Genomic DNA, 20,047 nt, shown 5'->3' with positions numbered 1-20,047 from the left:
ATCTGTGAGAGGTTTGGCCTGCTCTGTACATTGTTGCCAGCCAACCAGCCAACCAGCCATGATGTCGTTATTGTCTTCTTCTTTCTTAGCCTGGCGTTGGGCCCATCTCATCTACACGCCTCTTTCCCCTTTTCCTTCTACCATTCTCGACCTTCACTAGGGCACAAGGCGTTTTTTCTTTGGGGAATAAGATCTGTCTATCAGAATCTTTCAATGTGTGTGGGAGTGGATTTTTTCTTCTTGCTGCTCTACGTGGCGTAACATGCGCGATTTTTCTTTCCAAATCAAAAACCGTTTTCTGACAGGAGGACAATGTCTTCTTTGTTGGTCCGTTGTTTGATGACCGATTTCTTCCTATTTCCTGGCATTAGTCTCTTCTTTGCAAGCCCAACATAGACATGGACTTTTTTCCGGCCGAAATACGAATACATGTTTCACTTTCGTGCCGAGAAAACACCTCCTATTTTGCGATCACGATACAATCCGCCCTTTTGGCTGCTGATGACGATGACGATGATTTTCTTTTCATTGTGAGATATATGCAAGAATTCGTATGTTTTTCTTCCTTGTCCTTTCCGAGGGACTCCTTCTCTATGCCATCAATCTCATCCAAAAACACGAATCTGAAACACAGCTGTCTCTCAACCTCCCTTAGAATGGCGAAATTGAATTACCCAGTCCCTTCAACTTGCCCAAACGATCACTGACCGCATCCACCAAAGCGGTTTCACGCTCCAACAACTGCATGACCTGAGCGATTTTCTGTTTCCTGAAATCGATGGGTATACGACTCATACTAGCACTCAGATCTTGTGATTCTTGTGCATCTTCATCTGGAGATCCATTTGACGTGAGGGCTTTCTGTCGGTCTGCAGTTTCCTTTGCGCGAGCGACGAGGGTGCGTTTGAGTTCTCCTACTGCTGTTAGACGACTTGTTAGATCGTCTTCTGTGGCTCCGGCTTCTGTTTCTGCTCCGGTTTCTTGTGGGGCCTTGGTTTCGACATCACCTAGACTGGTCGAGAGGGCTGCTACTTCCGCTGCCCAGGCTTCTTCCTTTGCACTTAGTTCTTTGCCGCCTAGGCCTGCCATGCGGCGACGCATGGCTTCGACGCGTTTGGCGAGTGCTTTCGATCGCGTGCGTGCAGCCTCCATACGCTCGTCAATCTTGTCTTTGCCGACCACGCGCGGTTGATCTGTATCTTGACCATCATCGTCGTCGCCTGTTACGGCATCGGCGCGCTTGGAGATTGCGTCGACTTGGCGGATTTGCTCTGATAATTCTGCGCGCATTCTTTCGCAGCGGCGGAAGAGGTCGGCGGCCGCAGCTCCCAGTCTACTTGTTTCTGTGGAAAGCAGGCGGTGGGCATCGGTGAGGAGTTCTAGGGTGGCTGGGGAGAAGCGGACTTGTGTCTTCAGGTCTGCTTTTCTTAGTTGAGTGTTTCTTTGCACCGCTGAGTCGAGGAAGCCAGCGAGGGCTGATGAGGCGAAGAAGGCTTCGGAGGGTTGGTATGGTTGACGGACATCAGGTGCGGCGAGAGCCAACGGAGTGTCATCGGGAGCAAATGAGTTGTATAATGATCGATCCACTGGGAGGTCCAATACCACAGCTTGAGGCTGAGAAGAGGTAGCAGTCAGGACAAAGTGACCTAGGTCAGAGTCTATAATCGATACGCAGGCTGGAGCAACTCCAGATTCGGTGCTACGTTTGAGGATGCGATCAATGGATGATCTCTCAACATCGAACAGTACGTCGAGACGGAAGGCGGCACCAGAGTCGGAAGGGTTGATGAGTTCGTCCTCAAGAGGAGCGATCCAAGGCTCGAGGGAGATGTTGAAGATGCCTTCGTTGGAGCTGAGGAGGAAGGCGTAGCGGCTGGTATCGATAGAAGTAAAGGTAGGCCATGAGTTTGTGGTTTCAGGAGTAGCAAGGGTTTCAACAAGGAGCAATTCGGAGAAAGACTCTTCTTCGTCAAAGCGACGGCGGAAAGCGGCGCGTCTGGACGGCAGCCATTGGGCCTCAACGCCATCGAGATCGAGACAGATGTGAACCTTGGCAGAAGCGGTAGCCAAGCAGACTATGCCGACCGAAAGACCGTCGTGGCCAAGGAAGTCATCTTGATCCTCTTCCTGCATCAATGCATCGTCATCAAGACGGGGAGCCACGACAAAGATGTCGGTGATTGAATCAAGGTCGGAATCCGGGCTAAGATAGAAGGGACCTTGCAGCTTTGGGATAGCTGGGGGATTGGAGGGGCGAGTGTAAACTTCAAAGTCAGCCAGAGTGTCAGCATGTGAGACGATCAGAGGATCCTGATTATCAATCTCGGCGAGCCATCGTTGCTGTTGGTCTACGATACGGCGTTCCTCTGGAGTGGGATCAGATTGAGAGATGGCCTCGGCCTTGGCTACCACGGCAGTCGACAGAGAAGGAATAGTAGTCGGGGTGGGTTCCCACTTGGAAGGCAGCAGGGGACAGAGAGCATAGACGTCGCCTTCGGTCATGGCAATCCACATGGTCATCGAGGCCCAGCCGTGTTCGTCCGAGGTGGCTCTGGCACCAAAGCAAGCGGCGGCGACTTCCATCTCGATCGAGTCGGGCGAGAAAGCTTTGCTGGCGCCGTAGTTTGAGGCAGCAAAATCCTGATCGGATGAAGTGGCATTTGCGAGCTTCTTCAGGTCAAGGGCCAGCTCGGGTTGGTCAAAGGAGGCGCGAGAGTCGCGATTGAGTTCCCAGAGGCGCAGACAGGCGTCTTTTGTGACGGTGACCAGGCAGCTACCCAGGTGGCCGAGAGGATGCCATAGGGCAGAGACGACGGGGGCTTGTTCGAGCACATGTGCCGTGGGACCGAGCTGGAAGGCCTTGATGCGAAGCGGAGAGTCATCCTTGACGGAGAGATGGGAAGAATCGGGCAAGATGGCAATGTGGACCGTGTGAGAAGTGAGAATGGCGAGGTAGTCGCCACGGGGCGAGACGACGAGCTGTTTGATCTGGCCGGCGACGGGAGTTTTCAGGATCTAGACATGGTCAGCGGTGGACAGTAAACCAAATCAAAAGATGCAACTTGCCCTGTAAGTTTGGAAGTCGTCGTCTCGAGGAGCATCCTTTAGCATGACCAGGTCGGACCATCTGATTTCATTGCCGACCAGTACGAAGATCTCTGTACCACGGTGGGCAATGGTGCGCGTAGGGCCGCGAGAGTCGGTCTTTTGAGTTGCATTGCGAAAAGCAGCAGCCTTTGTGTCGGCGCTGCGCTGGAACAAATTGTAGCCCGCTGAAGGCGCCGAGAGCCAGTCCGGGGTATGCCTGAGCACTCTTGCCATTGTTGAGGATACAGACAGAGTGCAAGGGTCTGGCAAGAAGAGACACGAGTGAAGCTTTCTAGACGGGAGCTCGTCGCAAACACTCGGTCGACGCGGTATACCGACAAGCTTGGACCACGTCACTTAGAGCCTTTCAGCCAGCGACTATTTACTATTTACTGTCTGCTCCTCATCGTCACCATCACCGTGTCGCATCACACCTCGACCTCCCAACTCCCTCTTGCTTGATCGACCATGGCAGCAACAGCAAGCATGGCTGCCAACATCATGTTGCGCACCACATGCGACCGTCTGGACCGCCCGAGTTCCTACACGGTCGGCAAGGTAAACTTCGATCAACTGCCCGTCATCTGCCACCAACCCACTGACCTTGGCATAGAAGCGCCGTAGATACCAACGCGCCCCCGACGACGACACTCCCCAGGCCCCCCAGGAAAAGACACCCGAGCCCGAAGACAAGCTCAAGGACGCTACCACTCTCTACGTCGGCAACCTCTCCTTCTACACCACAGAGGAACAGATCCACGAACTCTTCTCAAAGTGCGGCGAGATCAAGCGTCTGATCATGGGTCTCGATCGCTTCCAAAAGACGCCCTGCGGCTTCTGCTTTGTCGAGTACTACACCCACCAGGACGCTCTCGACTGCCTGAAGTACGTCGGCGGCACAAAGCTCGACGAGCGCATCATCCGTACCGATCTCGACGAGGGCTTCAACGAGGGCAGACAATACGGGCGTGGAAAGAGCGGAGGCCAGGTCAGAGACGAGTACCGTGAGGAGTTTGACCCTGGAAGAGGAGGCTACGGCAGAGCCATCAAGGAAGACTACGACGTTTACAACGACAACTACCGATGAGCGGACCTCTCCCATCGGACATGGCGCTTTCCACGGAGTCCAGGCGTTTATCTTATTTCTCTCTCTTTCTACAACCCAAAAGGCCCTGCCACGACTCTCCAAGGATCGAGCTTGAGCAGCATGCATTTCGTACATCATCTATATGTCGTCGATACCCATTTCCTCCGTCCTTTTCCCTCTCTGACCATGCTTGCTTACTGCAAAGCCTGTAGAACCTGCTTGATCCACCACACGTGAATTCTGGCATCGCCCGTCAGCTCTGGGTGGAAGCTCGTGCCAAACACATTGCCCTGTCTGACGGCCACAATGTCTCCCTCCTCTCCAACCTCTCTTGCTGTCAGCTTCTTGTCGTTCAAAGCCTGTGCGCGCCCTGGGAGTCTACACAAGACTTCAACCTTGCCGACCGCCTTTCCGTTCGATGCTGCCTTTGACGGCGCAACCACCGTGTCGTCCAACTTTGCTTCTTCCTCTTGTGCTCCAGATTGTGTCTCCAGGATCTTCTCAACCACGGGTGCTCTGATGAAGACGCTGCGGAAGGGCTTGGTGCTGGTAGCAAATGCCTCGCCGCCGGCCTCAGCCAAGAAGGGCAGATCCAATGCCGCCTCGAAACTCTCGACCTGACGACCAAAGTGGTTGCGATTGACTCTCACGTCCAGTCCTCCGATCAACTCTTGTCCCGTCTGCTTTGTGCGGTTGGCAGACTCGGAGAGGAGAATGAGTCCTGCACACGTGCCCCACGTCGGCTTCCTGGACACCTTGACGAACTCGCGTAGGGGCTCCAGCATACCGGATCGTCCGGCGACGAGGGATATTGTGGTGCTTTCACCGCCGGGGAGGACAAGGGCGGCGCATGATTGTAGTTGTTCGACGGTTCGGACTTCGATGAATTGCCACTTTCTTGCTGTCGCATTGTCTTCTGAATCGATGTAATTGGCGGCTTGCTGTAGTAGCTGGATATGCTCGCTGAACGCGCCCTGTAGGGCCAAAACTCCGATAGTGATTGCGCTCATGTTTGCTGTGATGATTAGGAAAGGCACACGAATTGGGAAAAGTTTATGGTTGCGATGACACACGCCGGCGATCGGAGTTAAGGCCGCTTCCACCGCCTTGGTCGGCCCCGCGCTCACTCACCCACTCGTTCATTCATTATTCAGTCTGTCACTTTCGCTGATGCCACTTCTCAAATAAACCAAAGTCCTGCGGCATAATTCATGGCGGACTCTAGTATCGAAGGATTGACATGCTGGCTCATCGATACTCGAACCTTGTGGCCTGGTCAACAAATCAAGGATGCTGTTAGTGCTCCCGCACTGTGAAGACACCCGTCTGTCCCTTCTGACCCCACTAGGCCCCTGACGTACTAAGACTTCTTTCTGGGGACGAGCGAGATGCCGTGCTCCGGAAGATGTTCATCGCTGATGCTCGAATGTCTCTTGCGTCTGCCCTGTTGAAACGACTCTTTATATCCAGAGCATTAGACATTCCTTGGCAGGATGTCAAGATAGCCCGTAAAGGAGATCCTAAGCATGGGAAACCATGCGCTGTCTTACCGACTGGGTCGTTCGCTGACATTGACTTCAACATCTCTCATCAAGCCGGTCTGGTTTCTTTAGTGGGCTGGAAACCACCAACAGGTCAATCACACTCTGCTCTTGTAGGAGCCGATATCGTATGCGTCAATGAACGCGACGACTACCGCACTATCGATGCAGAAGGCTTCGATGCATGGATAGACATCTACGAGGACATCTTCTCCGAGGCTGAACGTTGGGACATGAAGTATAATGTTGACTACGTTACCCTACTGGATGGTAGGATAGTAAAGGGCAGAGATCTCGGTCGACTTGACCGCGGCATACAACGGAATAAGGATCTGGCAATTACCCTCAACACTGGCGTGAAATGTTCTTTCAATAGCGACCTCTTGGTTGACGCGAAGCTGCGCCGCTTCTACAGCTTCTTTTGCTACAAGGAAGCATACATCAAGCTCGCTGGTGAGGCCCTACTCGCACCATGGTTGAAGGAATTAGAGTTTCAGAATGTCAAAAGTCCAAAGCCGGGAACAGTTGCCAGATGTTCTACGCATGGTACATGGGGAGAAAAGGTCAGCGACGTTGAAGTCATCTTGCATGGCTCAAAGGTTGAAGATGTCAAGATGACCCTTCAAGCGTTCGAGGAGAAATTCATGCTAGCTACGGCTGTACAAGGATTACAAGACATGGAGGCGCCGCCATTTACAAAGCTGGACCTGGAGAACGATGTCCTTGCGTTTGCGGCTCTGGTTTGAAAATCCTCACCACCACAGCCACTACCGATATTGCAGAGTATCCAATCGCCAAGTAAGCTGCCACATATATCGAATGCAATTTGAAGAACAGAAAACAGTCCATCGACATGGTCCCAAAATAGTGGGTCCATCGTATTGCGTACTACAGGATTCTCGTCCTCTTGGGAAGCAACACGACTGTCCCGTTGCTGCACCCCAATCATGCCAAGTGTCTATTTACGAATCAGCCCAGCTCTTCACTGTTAGGCATCAGGTTTTAGGGCTTGGGAAATGAATTTTCAGTTCCTTAAGGGGTGAAACGTCGACCAGTCTGTTGTACGTCGTATTTCGTGTTCGGATACGGAAATACGGTCTCGACGTCGTAGGCTATGCATGTTGTTATCACAACTAAGCTCTGCAATGGTTATAACTCGATCTATTGCTGCTTTTCTAAATCTCTGACATACATTGCTGCTTCTTGTTTCTCAACATTCGTTTCTCAGTCACTCATTTCCACCTCTCGAGTCCTTGCCGAGACAGTTTCCCAACTTCGAGACCTGTGTCTCTGCTTCGAGTCTTCTTCCTGGATACATCTTCTTCGCACTTGCTCTTTTTCGTTAATCATTCTTTTTCTCATCATACACAATGGGTCTCTACCACTATGAGCCGAGTCAGATCTTGGCTGTAGGAGCTGCAGGTGTCTTTGGTCTCGGAGCATGCATGCATCTTTTCCAGATGATACGATACAAGACCTGGTTCTTTACTGCCTTTGTCGTCGGTGCTTTCAGTACGTCCTTTAGTATCAACACATCTCAGTTCTCCAGACTGACAATAGCTTTAGTGATGACACTAGGATACGTCATGCGCTTCCTGTCTGCCCGTAGTCCCGACAGTGTAATGCTCTACGCCATGCAAAGTCTCTTCATCATCCTCCCTCCATCCCTCTACGCAGCAACCATCTACATGATCTACGGCCGTCTCGTCATCTTTGTAAACGCACCACAGGCCTCTCTCATTCGACCTACTCTCGTCACAAAAGTCTTTGTCATCGGCGACGTCTGCTCTTTCCTTACTCAAGCCGGTGCTGGCGGTATGATGGTACAACCCTCCATGGCTGCCACCGGAAAGAAACTCATGCTCTTGGGCTTGGGACTACAACTGGTCTTCTTTGGCTTCTTCCTCGTCGTGGCGATCACGTTTTGGGTTAGAGTTAAGAAGGTCCTATACACTGCACCGCCCGTTCCTCAGATTGGAAGTGTGCCTTGGACGAGATTGTTCTGTGCTCTGTTTATTGCAGCGGCATTGATTATCATCCGCTGTGCTTTCCGCGTTGTCGAGTTCCAGCAGGATAGCGATGGTGTGTTGCAGAGTCATGAGTGGTATGCTTATGTCTTTGACGCTGCACCTATGCTTTTTGTGCAGACATTGTTCAACGTTGTACATGCTGGTCGTGTGCTACCTGGAGCTGGAGTGGACAGGGGAGATCTGGATGAGGAATACATCAAGCTGAACAATGTATGACTGGTGGATGAGGGGTTTGAGCGGTTCTTGGTTTCTTTCTATCAATCATATATCCGTGGATAAGAGAAGGCGTTTCGGGATATGTTGAGGAACGGTTTCTTCTGTCAATAGTATTGTATTTCTCTCGTTCTTGCTTACAGTTGATTGGTTTTCCCGAACTCTTCCGACAAGTCCGGATAGGAAAGTGGTCGCCACGTCTTCGAGTAGCCGCCATATATAGACAATCACAAAGGTCAAGATGTATGTCGTGCATGCTGTCAGAGCTAGGTCGGTGTGGGTGACCGCTTCGTCAGGAAAATCGGGAGCACGACTGGATGTCCCATGTCTTTCCTCAACTTCGTAAGAGTTACGGCTCGAAGGTCCCAGGTTGTCCAGACATAGGGCAGGATGCTTTGATGCTTCACTCCGTAGATCTCGGATCTTGGATAACCTCTAGACTGCTTCTTACATGGTCTACTTGTCGTAACTCTGACCTGAGCAAAGGCTCAAGCTATCTGTGCTCTACCCAAGCTGATGATAAGCAGCAAACGAGCAAGCCTTGCCAAAATCATGATCAAGCATCATTGAGCAACACACATCCTCCACCAAGCAAGGCTTAGCTTGCTACATCTCTACTATCATATCAAAAACATAAGCTGATGGACCTCCTGGGGTGAAAATGGGCATGGATATAAATCGAGGGCATAAGCTGAGTATTGGCCAAACCGACCATCGGTAAAATCGCTCGCGGACCAAAGGAGAAACAAGCAAGAAAACATTCCAGAAGTCACAAGGGGCACCTTTCGTGATCGGCTGATGCAGGACCCTGAGCCTCGGCCAGACGCGTGCTTCCCGCATGCAGGCGGCATGACGTGTGGCCCACGCTATGCGCTGCATGCTGCTGGGTGTTGGCATCTTTTATTTTTCCCATAATCAAACCCTGTGAGAGGCTGAGTCTCCTTGCTCTTTGTGAGTTGCACCTTGGGCGGTGTCAGAGCTTGGGGGTTTATCGCATGCGGGAAAACGAAACACAAGCAAAGGTAGAGCTTAAAGAGGGGACCATGACCAGAGCCCAAAGCTCTCCTTCACTTATCTCCCTCCCTCTCTGCCTTTGTTGTCTCTTTTGCACACGGCAATAAACCCGTTTGCTTTCCAAGGAAAAGAGGTGATTGTATCATCTTTCACATGCTATCTCGCTCCCCTCTATGCTCCAGATCGACCTTTAAGCCCTCTCCACATCCCACACAAACATCTCCCCACAATCTCTCTCCAATCTACACGCTGGTATATTATTCCGAATTACCCGTCCAATCCTTTGCCAGTCTTGACTACTACCTACGGCTCCAAGATCTCCCATCTCTCTGCAAACATTCCACTGTTCTACCAATCTACCACCACTCAAATGGATCCCCTCACCTCTGCCCACCGCGTACTCGAAACGCCAGAACTGCTCGAAATGATACTTGCCTTCCTGCCTCCCTGCCAATTGCTCGTCTCCCAGCGAGTAAACACTCTCTGGCATGATTTAATCTCAAACTCACCTCAACTGCAACAACTACTATTCATGAGGCCTACCTGGTCAAAAACAAAGCCCTTTGACTCACACCTATCGTGCGAAGCCAATCGACCGAGCGAGCGACCTAGAAATAATGTGATGCTGAGGAAAGTGCTTGGGGGTCGATATCCGACTTTTACACCTCGTGTGACGAGTCAGAAAGAGGAAGAGGAGTATGCGGATAAGGGTGTAGAGGCTCCGGATGTCAATCCAGATGATATAAACAACATTCGACGTTCGCAGAAGAGTCCGTCGAGTTATTGGACCTGGTGAGAACAAATTCTTATGACGCTTCCTTGGATTTCGTGGAACTGATACAGAGTGCAGGGACGTCAATGTCATGTACCCCAGCGACAAGCTACCCACAGACGACGCTGCAATCCTCTATGAAAAGGCTAGCTGGCGCCGCATGTACCTCTGCCAACCACCCTGCACAGAGCTATATCTCGCTCGTCGCTGGTGTCGAGCAACCCGGCCAGCGATCGCTTCTGAACAAGGCATCACCATGGACATGTTTATCGAGAAGGCAAACAAGGCTCGCGAGCTCTGGAACCAATTGTTCATTTCGAGTGATGGCGATTGGCACTTTGAGGGTCCTATGCCGAGCAAGCGATAATTGGCTTTTTGATGTTGATGATATGGTTTTGTGAATGAGTGATACGATTATACCCGGGAATTTGGCGTTTTTGTGGTTGGCATTTGCATCTGGTATCGATTTAGGACGTCCAAGTATGGCACATGTTGTCATTTATCATTGAGTCTCTGCATCCGTGACGTCCAGACAACTCAGACCGGATTGTGTGGCCCACAAATGCACTGTTCGACAAGTGTGCAAATGGCGTAGTTGTAGATCAGCCCGATGTGCATGACATAGCGTACTTCCGAGTCGAGCGATATCATATACAAGTAGAGTGGAGCAGAGTGTCGTATACAGACAAAAAGAAACGCCATAAATCATCGACCAAGCCCATGTACGCCAGTGTATATGCAGATGCAAAGTTTCGCCTTCTCTTCCCGCTCCCGTGTCTTCTTTCAAGGTTCCCAAAGCTCTTAGTTCGATCACGGGTTGTCTTCTGGCGAGTCCTTGCCATCCGTAGTCTTGATGTCGCCGAACGCGCTCTTTCCAGCATACAGCTGTCGACTCGGGTTGTCTGCACCAGCCTCAATCTCAACACTCGAGGCAACAGGCTTGTTACCACGGAACCTTTTGCGCATATCGATCAATCCACGCTTACACTCTCCGTAGCCCTTTTTCAATTGCTGGCATCGTGTGGGAAGGGTGTCAACGAGCGGCGGACGGAGGCAATCGGCGGCGCTGTTGCGTTGGACCATGATACAGTCACTTTGTTGTAGACATTCCGCTAGCGCAGCACCTGAGAGACGTTAGTCTGTGTTGGATTGGGAGGTTCATAGCGCGTTCGGAGTGGCGTACGGATATCTTTGCATGAAGAAGGCATATTTGTGGCGGTTGACGTGTTTTGCGCCGGGACAGAGGGTGACAAAGAGAATCGATGTCGTGATTTAGGAATATGAAGTAGTCGGGTCGAAATGTCCTGAAGCGTCTGTATGCGGTGCGAAAGAGCGAGTGACTGTCGTTGTTTGAATTGCCGATGATTATTCGGACTCTCATGGACCAACTAGAAATCGGTTAATTGTTCGTTACTCACGTGTCGATCGAGAACGAGGGCGCCGGACCCCGGATGTGCACAGACCCTGGCCGCTTTCACATGCAGGGGTATGACGTGTGGGTCAAACGAGTCTTGTCTCGAATCGGCATTGTACCACCTGCACCGCCCAACAGCTTTCTGCGTCCTGCTTCTTTGAAAACCAGACTAGAACTGATCTCTCCAATCTAGCCCTCACACAGCAAACCGCCTTGGGCACACACCAATATGCCTAGTATCCCGTTCATCGGGAGGTTGCACCTACAGGAATATCTGGCGCTGCTTGGATCTTTTGTTCTGATCGGCCTGGAAGTCATCATCAGAGGCATTACTCTCGCTCTCCCGGGTCCTATCATCCGCTTCTTCTACAATCTTTCGCGTAAAATATTCAACTCTCTCTCGGGTGCTCAAGGGCGGAGGTCGAGGAATAGGAAGAAGGCCATCTCATCACCAATTGCTCAAGCATCGGATTTTGTCGAGCTCTGTGAGCTTTTTGGTTATTACGCCGAGGAGCATATCGTCCAGACCAAGGATGGATATTTACTAGGACTACATCGACTAGGCTGGAAGCGTGGTGAAGAAGACCAAAGAGTGAACAGTGGCGAGGGTAGCATCCAGAAAAAAGTCGTTTACCTTCATCATGGTCTCATGATGAACAGTGAGGTCTGGGTCTGCTTGACCGAGAAGGAGCGCTGCCTGCCTTTTGTTCTTGTCGACCAAGGCTATGATGTCTGGGTAAGTGTTATTATCTCAAGATCTTTGAGGACAGGGGGGCTAACATTATTCTAGCTAGGCAACAACCGTGGTAACAAGTATTCCAAGAAGAACGTTCATCATTCTCCCACAAGTGCTGCTTTCTGGAACTACTCGATAGATCAATTCGCCTTCCATGATATCCCGGACACTATCGACTACATCCTTGCCACTACAAGTCAAAAGGCGCTATCCTATGTCGGCTTTTCGCAAGGAACCGCTCAAGCCTTTGCTACTCTTTCCATTCATCCTAATCTGAACGAGAAAGTCAATGTCTTCGTCGCACTCGCACCTGCTATGGCTCCTCCAGGCTTGGCTATGGGTATTGTCAGCTCTTTTATCAAGGCATCTCCAGAAGTGCTATTCCTACTATTTGGTCGTAAAGCTATCTTAAGCAGTACCACTATGTGGCAGGCACTACTTTATCCTGGCATCTTCTCATGGGTCATTGACAAGGCTCTGCTTTACCTCTTTGGCTGGCATGCTAAGAACATTACCGCATATCAAAAACTGGCAGCTTACCCGCACTTGTTCTCATTTAGTAGCACCAAGTCGGTCGTTCACTGGCTCCAGATTATCAGAAACGAGACATTTCAGATGTTTGATGACGAAGTTCAGGCTCCTCTCTCCATCGCATCTGGTGCCAAGTACTACAAGGTCGCCAAGTACCCAACTCGCAACATCAAGACCCCAATTGTCCTTGTCTACGGTGGAAGTGACAGTTTGGTTGACATCAAGGTCATGCTCAAGGAACTACCCAGACACACAGTCGCCAAGGAGATTCCTCACTACGAACATCTTGACTTCTTGTGGGCTGAGGATGTACACAGACAGGTGATCCCACACGTACTTGAAGCTCTGGAGAGTTACTCTACAGACGCGGGACGGAAGAACATAATGTCACCCTTTAGACCTGCCCGTCCTCAAAGTCTGCTGCCTGCATCAATCCCTAGCTACTCGGAGGCGGAAAGCACGACATGGGACTTTGCGAACGCGGAGAGCACAAGAGATTCAAAGAGAAAGCTCCGAGCGTTCCGCGTGAGCTCGCCGCGACGTTCATCGATTAAGTCGCGAGATCTGAGTGGCAAAACATCTCCGGAGCTGTTCAGCGTCGGCTCGCCCGATGTATCTGCTATCACCGAGCGATCAACAAATTCGCGGCCTGAGGGTTGGTGGTCGAGTGATGAGGTCGCAGGGACCACGTCGGACCCGGCAACACCTGACACACATAATCAAGTCGGTAAAGCGGACCCGGAGACACCGGACGCAACTCCACTTGAGAACAAGGAGACGGAGAAGGAGACACCAGACCCATATTCAACGGAGCAACATGCGCCTGAGACACCAGACACACGCGATGAAGTTGAAAACAAGCAGCCGGAAACGCCAGACACAAGCAGTCAGTCTGAGAAGCAGCCTACCTCGAGACGAATGAGCAGGCTGCCTGTCGTCCAAGGCAGTTCTGGCGCTGGACTTGGCCTATCCTCCCCTCCACCTGCTGTCCCATCTTCCGTTGCGGCTTTCAAAACTTCCGCCTCGTCTCCATCATCGCACAGGTCGAAGCCCAGCATAGACAGTTTGCGATCGGCGGCGGGGGAAGCCAGTTTCGGTGAACACGGTATCAGCTTCGGTCTCGGAGGTAAAGGGCTCGTAGCGGAGGGCGTTGTGAGCAAGGAGATTGGGGCTGCGCAGAAATTGCGAGCTTTGGGTAACGATGGCAGTGCTTCAGACTCGGGTAAGAAGCGAAAGGCAAAACAGCAGATTGTGCGTCGAGAATAGATATCTTGGTGGCAGTGATTGTTTGAGCTTAGTACATAGATGCATTGGAAATCAGAAGGACATATACTCAAATGAAAGAGAAAGTGATCCCAGTCAATTGCTGGATCTGAGACACTTCAGGAGCAGAAGACAGACATGACGTTGTGGAATGAACAGAAAATTATTGCACTGATGAACCAGATTGTTGCGGACGAGACAAGTTGATGTCGCTGGTAGGACGAAACTTGCACGAGCGAGAGAACCCGCGATGCTCGAAGAACACGGCACTTATCTTCGAGCATCGACACTGACGTACGGAACGCGAAAGCGCAGCCGTGGTAAGATGAGGTCCGGCACTTACCTGAGCATCCCCAAGCTTAGACACTAGAACATCAAGGCATACAAGTCAGCGCTGCCGAGCTCTGTGCGAGTTGTTGAGATGAACACCTGAGACAACGTCACAGAGACCTTCCACGAGATTGAGAGAGGACCCGACGTGCCGGTCCAGTCACCAGACAACGCATGCACGACAGAAGAGAGGACCCACCCATCATCACATCGCTATCGGTTTTTGCCGCGTCCCAAGGACCAAGAGGAGGCTTCGATGCTCGGATGGGGGAATGAGGGCTTTTGTGGAGAGTGGTAGTTTCCTGCTTCATGGCAAGTATCGCTGAACCGTCAAGGACTCGCGGTACGTTCCGTTTCCTACTCCATGGCATTGAGCGCTGCCGGTGCGACATGCACGGCTGTGGTCGGGCCCGAAGTATGAGCGTGACATTCATGGAATCTTCCGTTGCATAGGCGCCCAGCGGAAGCTCAAAGCTAGCATGACTGTGAACACACGTGAACTCGTTGTGCCATTAGTGATGCAAGGCGGAAACTGCCATCATCATATGCCGCAATTTAGTAAGCCCAACATGCTATAGAGTAGCAAACAAGCGAGAATCGGATAGCTGTGCTCGAGGCAGAGGTTGAAGCTAAGCTTTTGATATTGATACCCCGGTGGTCAACACGAGCTTGGGCCCCTGCAGCGGCTCACTCCGTCCGCGCTTACCAACATCGAAGTTTGATGGGCACATCGCTGACCATTCCAATAATTCCATTCGCATCCACTTTGCGCGTTCAACTGACGAGCCAAGACGTTGGGTTGCACAGTCACAGCGATCGTTACTGGATGCCGAGCGAACACCTGTGACGGTCACGTCTAGATGTTTCGACTGTATAGAGGCACGGTGCCCTGCATTGGATGTCACGCTTGGCCATGCTGCCAGAAATAGTTGGCCTATGAAATGACCTTGATCAAGCATGTTTGGAGGCACTTGTGCCGGATATGATCAGCGCCCAGGCCAAGAGAACCCGGTACTGTACAATCGAAACACTATGTGAGTCTTGTCAAACACCTGCCCCATAGAGCAGAGCTTGGGGAGAAAACACCAGGTGAGAAAATAGTCTGTGCAACATTTTGATTTGTCCTCCGTTCAATTCACCGAGTAGGTCGATCTTGATCGATCTTCGGAGGTTTATATAAGAGTCGAGCAATATCCCTCGTAAGCAGCATCTTCTGTTGCACACACGACTCTCGTTTTTGTCCTCCTTACAACAGACAACCACAATGCGCTCACTACTGTATCTTCCATTAATTGCGGGCACTGCCATTGCTGGTAGCTGTCCCTATATGAGCGGTGAGATAGACAAGCGTAATGATGCCGCCATCCAAGAAACATCACAACAGACCGAAGAGTTCATGGGTCAATTCAAGCTCGATGATGGACAAGGATACATGACCACCGATTGGGGAACCCCTATCGATGATCTCACGAGCTTGAAGGCTGGCGCTAGAGGCCCAACATTGATGGAAGACTTTGCATACAGACAAAAGATGCAAAGGTTCGACCATGAACGTGTATGTCCCAATTTCTCATCGTCAAGTATGAGCAGCAATTAATCATCGTACAGATTCCGGAAAGAGTTGTACACGCTCGTGGTGCTGGTGTCCATGGTGTCTTCGAGTCATTTGGCAACTTCACCAACATCACTGCAGCAAGCTTCCTCGCAGAGGAGGGTAAGAAGACTCCTACCTTCGTCCGATTCTCCACTGTCATTGGTGAGAGAGGGTAAGTCTATGGTCTGATCATGTTGTGACAGCATTTGCTAATGGACTTTACAGGAGCGGTGATGCTGCCAGGGATGTTCGCGGGTTTGCAACTCGCTTCTACACTGATGCAGGCAATCTCGACATTGTCGGCATCAATTTGCCTATCTTCTTCATCCAGGATGCCATGCAATTCCCCGACATGGTTCACGCTTTAAAGCCTCAGCCTGACAAGCAGATCCCTCAAGCTGCTACTGCCCACGATACCGCCTATGATTTCTTCTCCCAACAACCAAGCACTTTGAACATGGTAAGTTTCTGGAGTCATATACAAAGTCACACTGATGCTGATGATCTCGATAGCTCATGCTTATCATGTCCGGTTACTCTTTGCCTCGTTCATACCGACACATGAGTGGCTTCGGTGTCCATACCATGCGCATGGTCACCGAAGAGGGAGACAGCAAGCTTATCAGATGGCACTGGAAGTCCAAGCAGGGTACCGCAAGTCTCTTGTGGGAAGAAGCTCAAGCTATCAACGGCAAGAACCCTGACTACCACCGCAAAGATCTGTGGGATGCAATTGAGAACGGCGCCTACCCTGAGTACGAACTCGGTGTTCAGATCATGGATGAAGACCAGCAGCTCGCTTTTGGCTTTGATGTCCTCGACGCGACAAAGTGGATTCCTGAGGAGCTTGTACCCATTACAATTCTCGGCAAGATGACTTTGAACGCCAACCCAACCAATTACTTCGCCGAGACCGAAAGCATCGGCTTCCAACCTGGACATGTTGTCAGAGGTATTGACTTCAGCGAGGACCCTCTTCTTCAAGGCCGTCTGTTCTCGTACCTGGACACTCAAGTCAACAGACAAGGCATCAACTTTGAACAACTACCCATCAACCGTCCTCGCATTCCCATCCACAACAACAATCGCGACGGTCGTGGACAGCAATACATCCCCGTCAATAACTACGCTTACTCTCCTAACACCCTCAACAACGGCTTCCCCAAGCAAGCTAATCAGACCGTTGGTGATGGTTTCTTCACTGCACCCAACCGCCGCTTGACAGGCCCCCTGATTCGCGAGCTCTCGCCTACCTTCAACGACCACTGGTCCCAAGCACGCATGGTCTGGAACTCCATCTCGGCCGCCGAGAAGCAAATCGTCGTCAACAGCCTCCGCTTTGAAGTCAGCCAAGTGCAATCCCAAGTCATCAAGCAGAACTTTGTCATCCAGCTCAACAGAGTTTCTCATGATCTTGCTTCTCGCGTTGCTGCCGCTCTGGTCGATGTCATTGTCCCCGAACCCGACAATACCTTTTACAACACCAACAGCTCTGCTCATATTTCCATCTTCAACACTACTCTGCCTACCATCAAGGGTTTAAATATCGGTATCTTGGCCTCGACTACTTCCAATGCTTCCATGTCTCAGGCTGCTCAGTTGGCAAAGTCGTTCTCGGCTGAAGGTCTCTTCGTCAGCACCGTCGCCGAATCTCTTCAACCCGGTGTCAATGTGACTTACTCAGCCGCCGACGCCCACGCCTTTGACGGTCTGGTCGTGGCAGCAGGTGCCGAAGCAATCTTCACCGGTGAAAAAGCATCACCACTCTACCCTCTCGGTCGCCCCATGGAGATTCTCAAAAACGGCTATGGTTGGGGTAAAGCCATCGGCGCCGTGGGGAGTGCTAGAAAGGCTTTCGACGTCGCTGGAATTCAAAAGCGCCCTGGTGTTTACTTTGCCAATGGCACTGCTGAAGCTGTCGATGACTTGAAGAGCGGTCTTGGTATCTTCAGATTCCTTGACAGATTCCCTCAGGACGAGTAATCGAATATGGATGTTCGTGGATTTGGTGTTTGGAGAAATTTTTTCACTCTTGTATAGATCTGCTTTCAATTTGACCTTCAGTTTTGAATTGTTCTTTTGAATTTTTTATGGCTGAATGAGTTACTCATTCGTCCGTAGCTCCCTCCTCATGTGGTATCCGTGCAATACTTGCTTGGTTATTCTTTCCATCCTCATATATCGTACCTGTCTCTTCCAAGTTTTCAAGATACAATGACAGCACAGAGACGCTACTGTGTAAGAGATGTGGAAGTAGCATTCTAGAAAGAATGCAAGAGGAAGGTGCGGTCCTGATTTCTGATCACTCCGAAGAAACATCGACTGATCGTAAAAGAACAGATTCATCAAAAGAAAGAAAAGAGAGGTGTCTACCCCCAAAAAAAACAAGAAGAAGAAGATACAAGAGAATCTAAAACATGTCCCGCGTACTTTGGTATGGGTTTCGTACGTCTATGATTCGCCAATGTGGCGTTCGCTTTCGGGTTTCCAGGAGCCTGTTGTCTCAGTCAGTCCGGTGTCTCGGAAGCAAGTGCTGGGATGTGTCATTCACATACCTTCAAAGTTGTGCTTCACGAAGGCCATTGGGTCGTCATCGTCGCCAGCGCCCATTTGTCCAACACCAGGGCTGAAACTTGTGATGGGCAGAACAACAACATCGCCGACCTTCTTGGCTTGAGTGATGCCGGTGAAATGTTCCCAAGAAATGTTGCCTTTACTCGTTGACATGTCAAAGTAGTCGGGGTCGTTGAAAAAGGCGAAAACAGCATCGGTCCAGATGGCGGGACCAGTAAACTCGACAATTGAATCAATGCTTGACTTTGTGAGTTTGCCAGCTTCCTTGCGACGCAGGGTTTCGTGAGCAATGGTGGCCACCAAGTCGCGGAGGATGGGGTGTCCGGGTTTCGACTGGATTGTCCATTGGCAGAATTGAATACGACGCGAGTACCAATCATGCCAATCCGGACGGTCTGGGTCGGCTTCAATGCCAATGACCATGCCGTAGCTGGAGCGCGGTACGTCTGAGGGCACCCATTCGGTGGCACTCTTGAGGGCGCGTGTATCGATATCTGAGTAGATGCCTCCTCTTGCCAGTAGAATCAGGTAGCGGAAGAAATCGGCCTTGAGCACGGGGACGGGCATGGCATCGTAGGCAGCTACAACATCGGGTACGGCGGCGTACAAATGGCGGATCAGGTGGGCGGCGACATCGTCGGTAATGACCTCGTGAACAAAGGTAGGGTGCAGCTCTGACCAAGCAGCCTCGCCTGGACGGAAGTCTTCCTCAAAGTCACCAGACGCAGGAGTCGTCTTCCAGGTTTGCCAGATGTAAGCAGGGAACTTGCTCTCTGGGTCGTAAGGGAATTGGTAGGCCAGCTGCTGTCGTAACGGCATAGCATGCAGATCTTGCAGGGATATTTGCGGACGCTCTTTCTTGTAGTTGCTCTCTGCCTTCAATTCCTCGGCGACGGCCGGCGTCGTCGAGCTCTGAGATGTGGCTGGTCGCGAGGCCATTGCGGCCGCTGGTGGTTGGATCTGGATTTTGCGGTTTTCTGAATATGAGCCGGTTGGCTTTGGCGAATTGACATTAAAGGCAGCTGCCGTTGGTTGCGATTGTGATCCCCTGAGCAATATGAAGAAGGCCAGTACGACGACGGCCGTCAACAAGGCCCGTTTGAAGGTGAACATTGTGAATGGCGGCCGAATAGCGAACGGACGGGGAGCAGGAAAAAAGGGACAGGAGCGACGTGGATTAGCAGCAAGCGACGGGCATACCACGTATATGCGAGTCTCTGTGAGCTGGACGGAGTGGTGGCGATTTTGTTGACAAAATGGGAAACGGTGTGGAAATACGGGAGCTGAGCGACTTTTCAGGCCGGAGCAGCTACTTGTATATCTTTTGCAGTGGGCATGTGTCGATCGGGGATGGACCAGGGCACCGTTGTGGAGACTACGCACAGGGATTACGACGAGGGATAGCAGCACAACAAGCCTGCTCTTCCAAACCCACCCCGCCGGCTTATATCTATGCAGCTTGCAGAATCCAGAAAGACATCTCTTCTGCTCTGCACAGCGCACAAGTAAGCAAGGGGTATTCAACAACAGTTGCTGTTTGATTGTCCAGATTGTCAGCTCAATTTGAGCCCGTATCACGTCAAAACTCCAACGACAGCCACGACTTGAAACGTCGAGTCGCAAAGGGGTTGTTGAGTTCAAACATAGGAACGCGTCATAGCCCGAAGGCCTGCAAGGCAAGCCTGCAATACGATCTGCCCGCTTGTCTCGCCTGCCTCCGTCGTCTTCAGAGACATGTTCGCTTCTGCAATGTCTCTACAGCATCCATGTGTCTTCGCCTATCACATGCATACTACAGCTTCCTCGCAATGTCATGCAATGCGTAAGCCGTGTTTCCTGGCCCCTCTGCGGTGTTCTTATC

General features: G+C 51.2%; 9 protein-coding genes across 9 annotated transcripts; 5 read left to right on the top strand and 4 right to left on the bottom strand.

The window, feature by feature from the left end:
- Nucleotides 1-190: 190 nt before the first annotated feature.
- AUEXF2481DRAFT_521219 (uncharacterized protein) lies at nt 191-3,693 on the bottom strand. The gene is made up of 2 exons (XM_013484055.1): nt 3,067-3,693; nt 191-3,015 (listed from the first exon to the last, which is right to left on the bottom strand). Exons 1-2 carry the CDS (start codon nt 3,319-3,321, stop codon nt 652-654), a joined length of 2,619 nt encoding a protein of 872 aa, XP_013339509.1. The 5' UTR covers nt 3,322-3,693; the 3' UTR covers nt 191-651.
- On the top strand, nt 3,556-4,174 carry AUEXF2481DRAFT_8961 (uncharacterized protein; the record flags this gene model as incomplete). The annotated part of the gene is made up of 2 exons (XM_013483991.1): nt 3,556-3,645; nt 3,701-4,174. The coding sequence occupies 2 exons, from the start codon at nt 3,556-3,558 to the stop codon at nt 4,172-4,174; spliced, it is 564 nt and encodes a 187-aa protein (XP_013339445.1).
- Nucleotides 4,175-4,368: 194 nt separating this feature from the next.
- AUEXF2481DRAFT_33483 (uncharacterized protein) lies at nt 4,369-5,184 on the bottom strand (the record flags this gene model as incomplete). The annotated part of the gene is made up of 1 exon (XM_013484005.1): nt 4,369-5,184. One exon carries the CDS (start codon nt 5,182-5,184, stop codon nt 4,369-4,371), a length of 816 nt encoding a protein of 271 aa, XP_013339459.1.
- A 201-nt stretch (nt 5,185-5,385) lies between these two features.
- Nucleotides 5,386-6,461, top strand: AUEXF2481DRAFT_8959 (uncharacterized protein; the record flags this gene model as incomplete). The annotated part of the gene is made up of 2 exons (XM_013483990.1): nt 5,386-5,469; nt 5,523-6,461. 2 exons carry the CDS (start codon nt 5,386-5,388, stop codon nt 6,459-6,461), a joined length of 1,023 nt encoding a protein of 340 aa, XP_013339444.1.
- Nucleotides 6,462-7,085: 624 nt separating this feature from the next.
- AUEXF2481DRAFT_8958 (uncharacterized protein) lies at nt 7,086-10,111 on the top strand (the record flags this gene model as incomplete). The annotated part of the gene is made up of 4 exons (XM_013483989.1): nt 7,086-7,227; nt 7,282-7,955; nt 9,289-9,764; nt 9,823-10,111. The coding sequence occupies 4 exons, from the start codon at nt 7,086-7,088 to the stop codon at nt 10,109-10,111; spliced, it is 1,581 nt and encodes a 526-aa protein (XP_013339443.1).
- Nucleotides 10,112-10,554: 443 nt separating this feature from the next.
- On the bottom strand, nt 10,555-10,952 carry AUEXF2481DRAFT_33479 (uncharacterized protein; the record flags this gene model as incomplete). The annotated part of the gene is made up of 2 exons (XM_013484004.1): nt 10,555-10,868; nt 10,928-10,952. 2 exons carry the CDS (start codon nt 10,950-10,952, stop codon nt 10,555-10,557), a joined length of 339 nt encoding a protein of 112 aa, XP_013339458.1.
- A 343-nt stretch (nt 10,953-11,295) lies between these two features.
- AUEXF2481DRAFT_112836 (uncharacterized protein) lies at nt 11,296-13,855 on the top strand. The gene is made up of 2 exons (XM_013484054.1): nt 11,296-11,894; nt 11,949-13,855. Exons 1-2 carry the CDS (start codon nt 11,388-11,390, stop codon nt 13,689-13,691), a joined length of 2,250 nt encoding a protein of 749 aa, XP_013339508.1. The 5' UTR covers nt 11,296-11,387; the 3' UTR covers nt 13,692-13,855.
- Nucleotides 13,856-15,282: 1,427 nt separating this feature from the next.
- AUEXF2481DRAFT_8955 (uncharacterized protein) lies at nt 15,283-17,595 on the top strand (the record flags this gene model as incomplete). The annotated part of the gene is made up of 4 exons (XM_013483988.1): nt 15,283-15,573; nt 15,627-15,784; nt 15,838-16,072; nt 16,126-17,595. 4 exons carry the CDS (start codon nt 15,283-15,285, stop codon nt 17,593-17,595), a joined length of 2,154 nt encoding a protein of 717 aa, XP_013339442.1.
- Nucleotides 17,596-18,063: 468 nt separating this feature from the next.
- On the bottom strand, nt 18,064-19,299 carry AUEXF2481DRAFT_8954 (glycosyltransferase family 32 protein; the record flags this gene model as incomplete). Its single annotated transcript, XM_013483987.1, has 2 exons — nt 18,064-18,107; nt 18,168-19,299. 2 exons carry the CDS (start codon nt 19,297-19,299, stop codon nt 18,064-18,066), a joined length of 1,176 nt encoding a protein of 391 aa, XP_013339441.1.
- Nucleotides 19,300-20,047: the final 748 nt, after the last annotated feature.

The sequence above is a fragment of the Aureobasidium subglaciale genome, assembly GCF_000721755.1.
Source record: "Aureobasidium subglaciale EXF-2481 unplaced genomic scaffold scaffold_34, whole genome shotgun sequence".
NCBI lineage: Eukaryota > Fungi > Ascomycota > Dothideomycetes > Dothideales > Saccotheciaceae > Aureobasidium > Aureobasidium subglaciale.
Note: the sequence above shows the minus strand (reverse complement) of the source record. Positions and strands in the feature narration are given on the sequence as shown.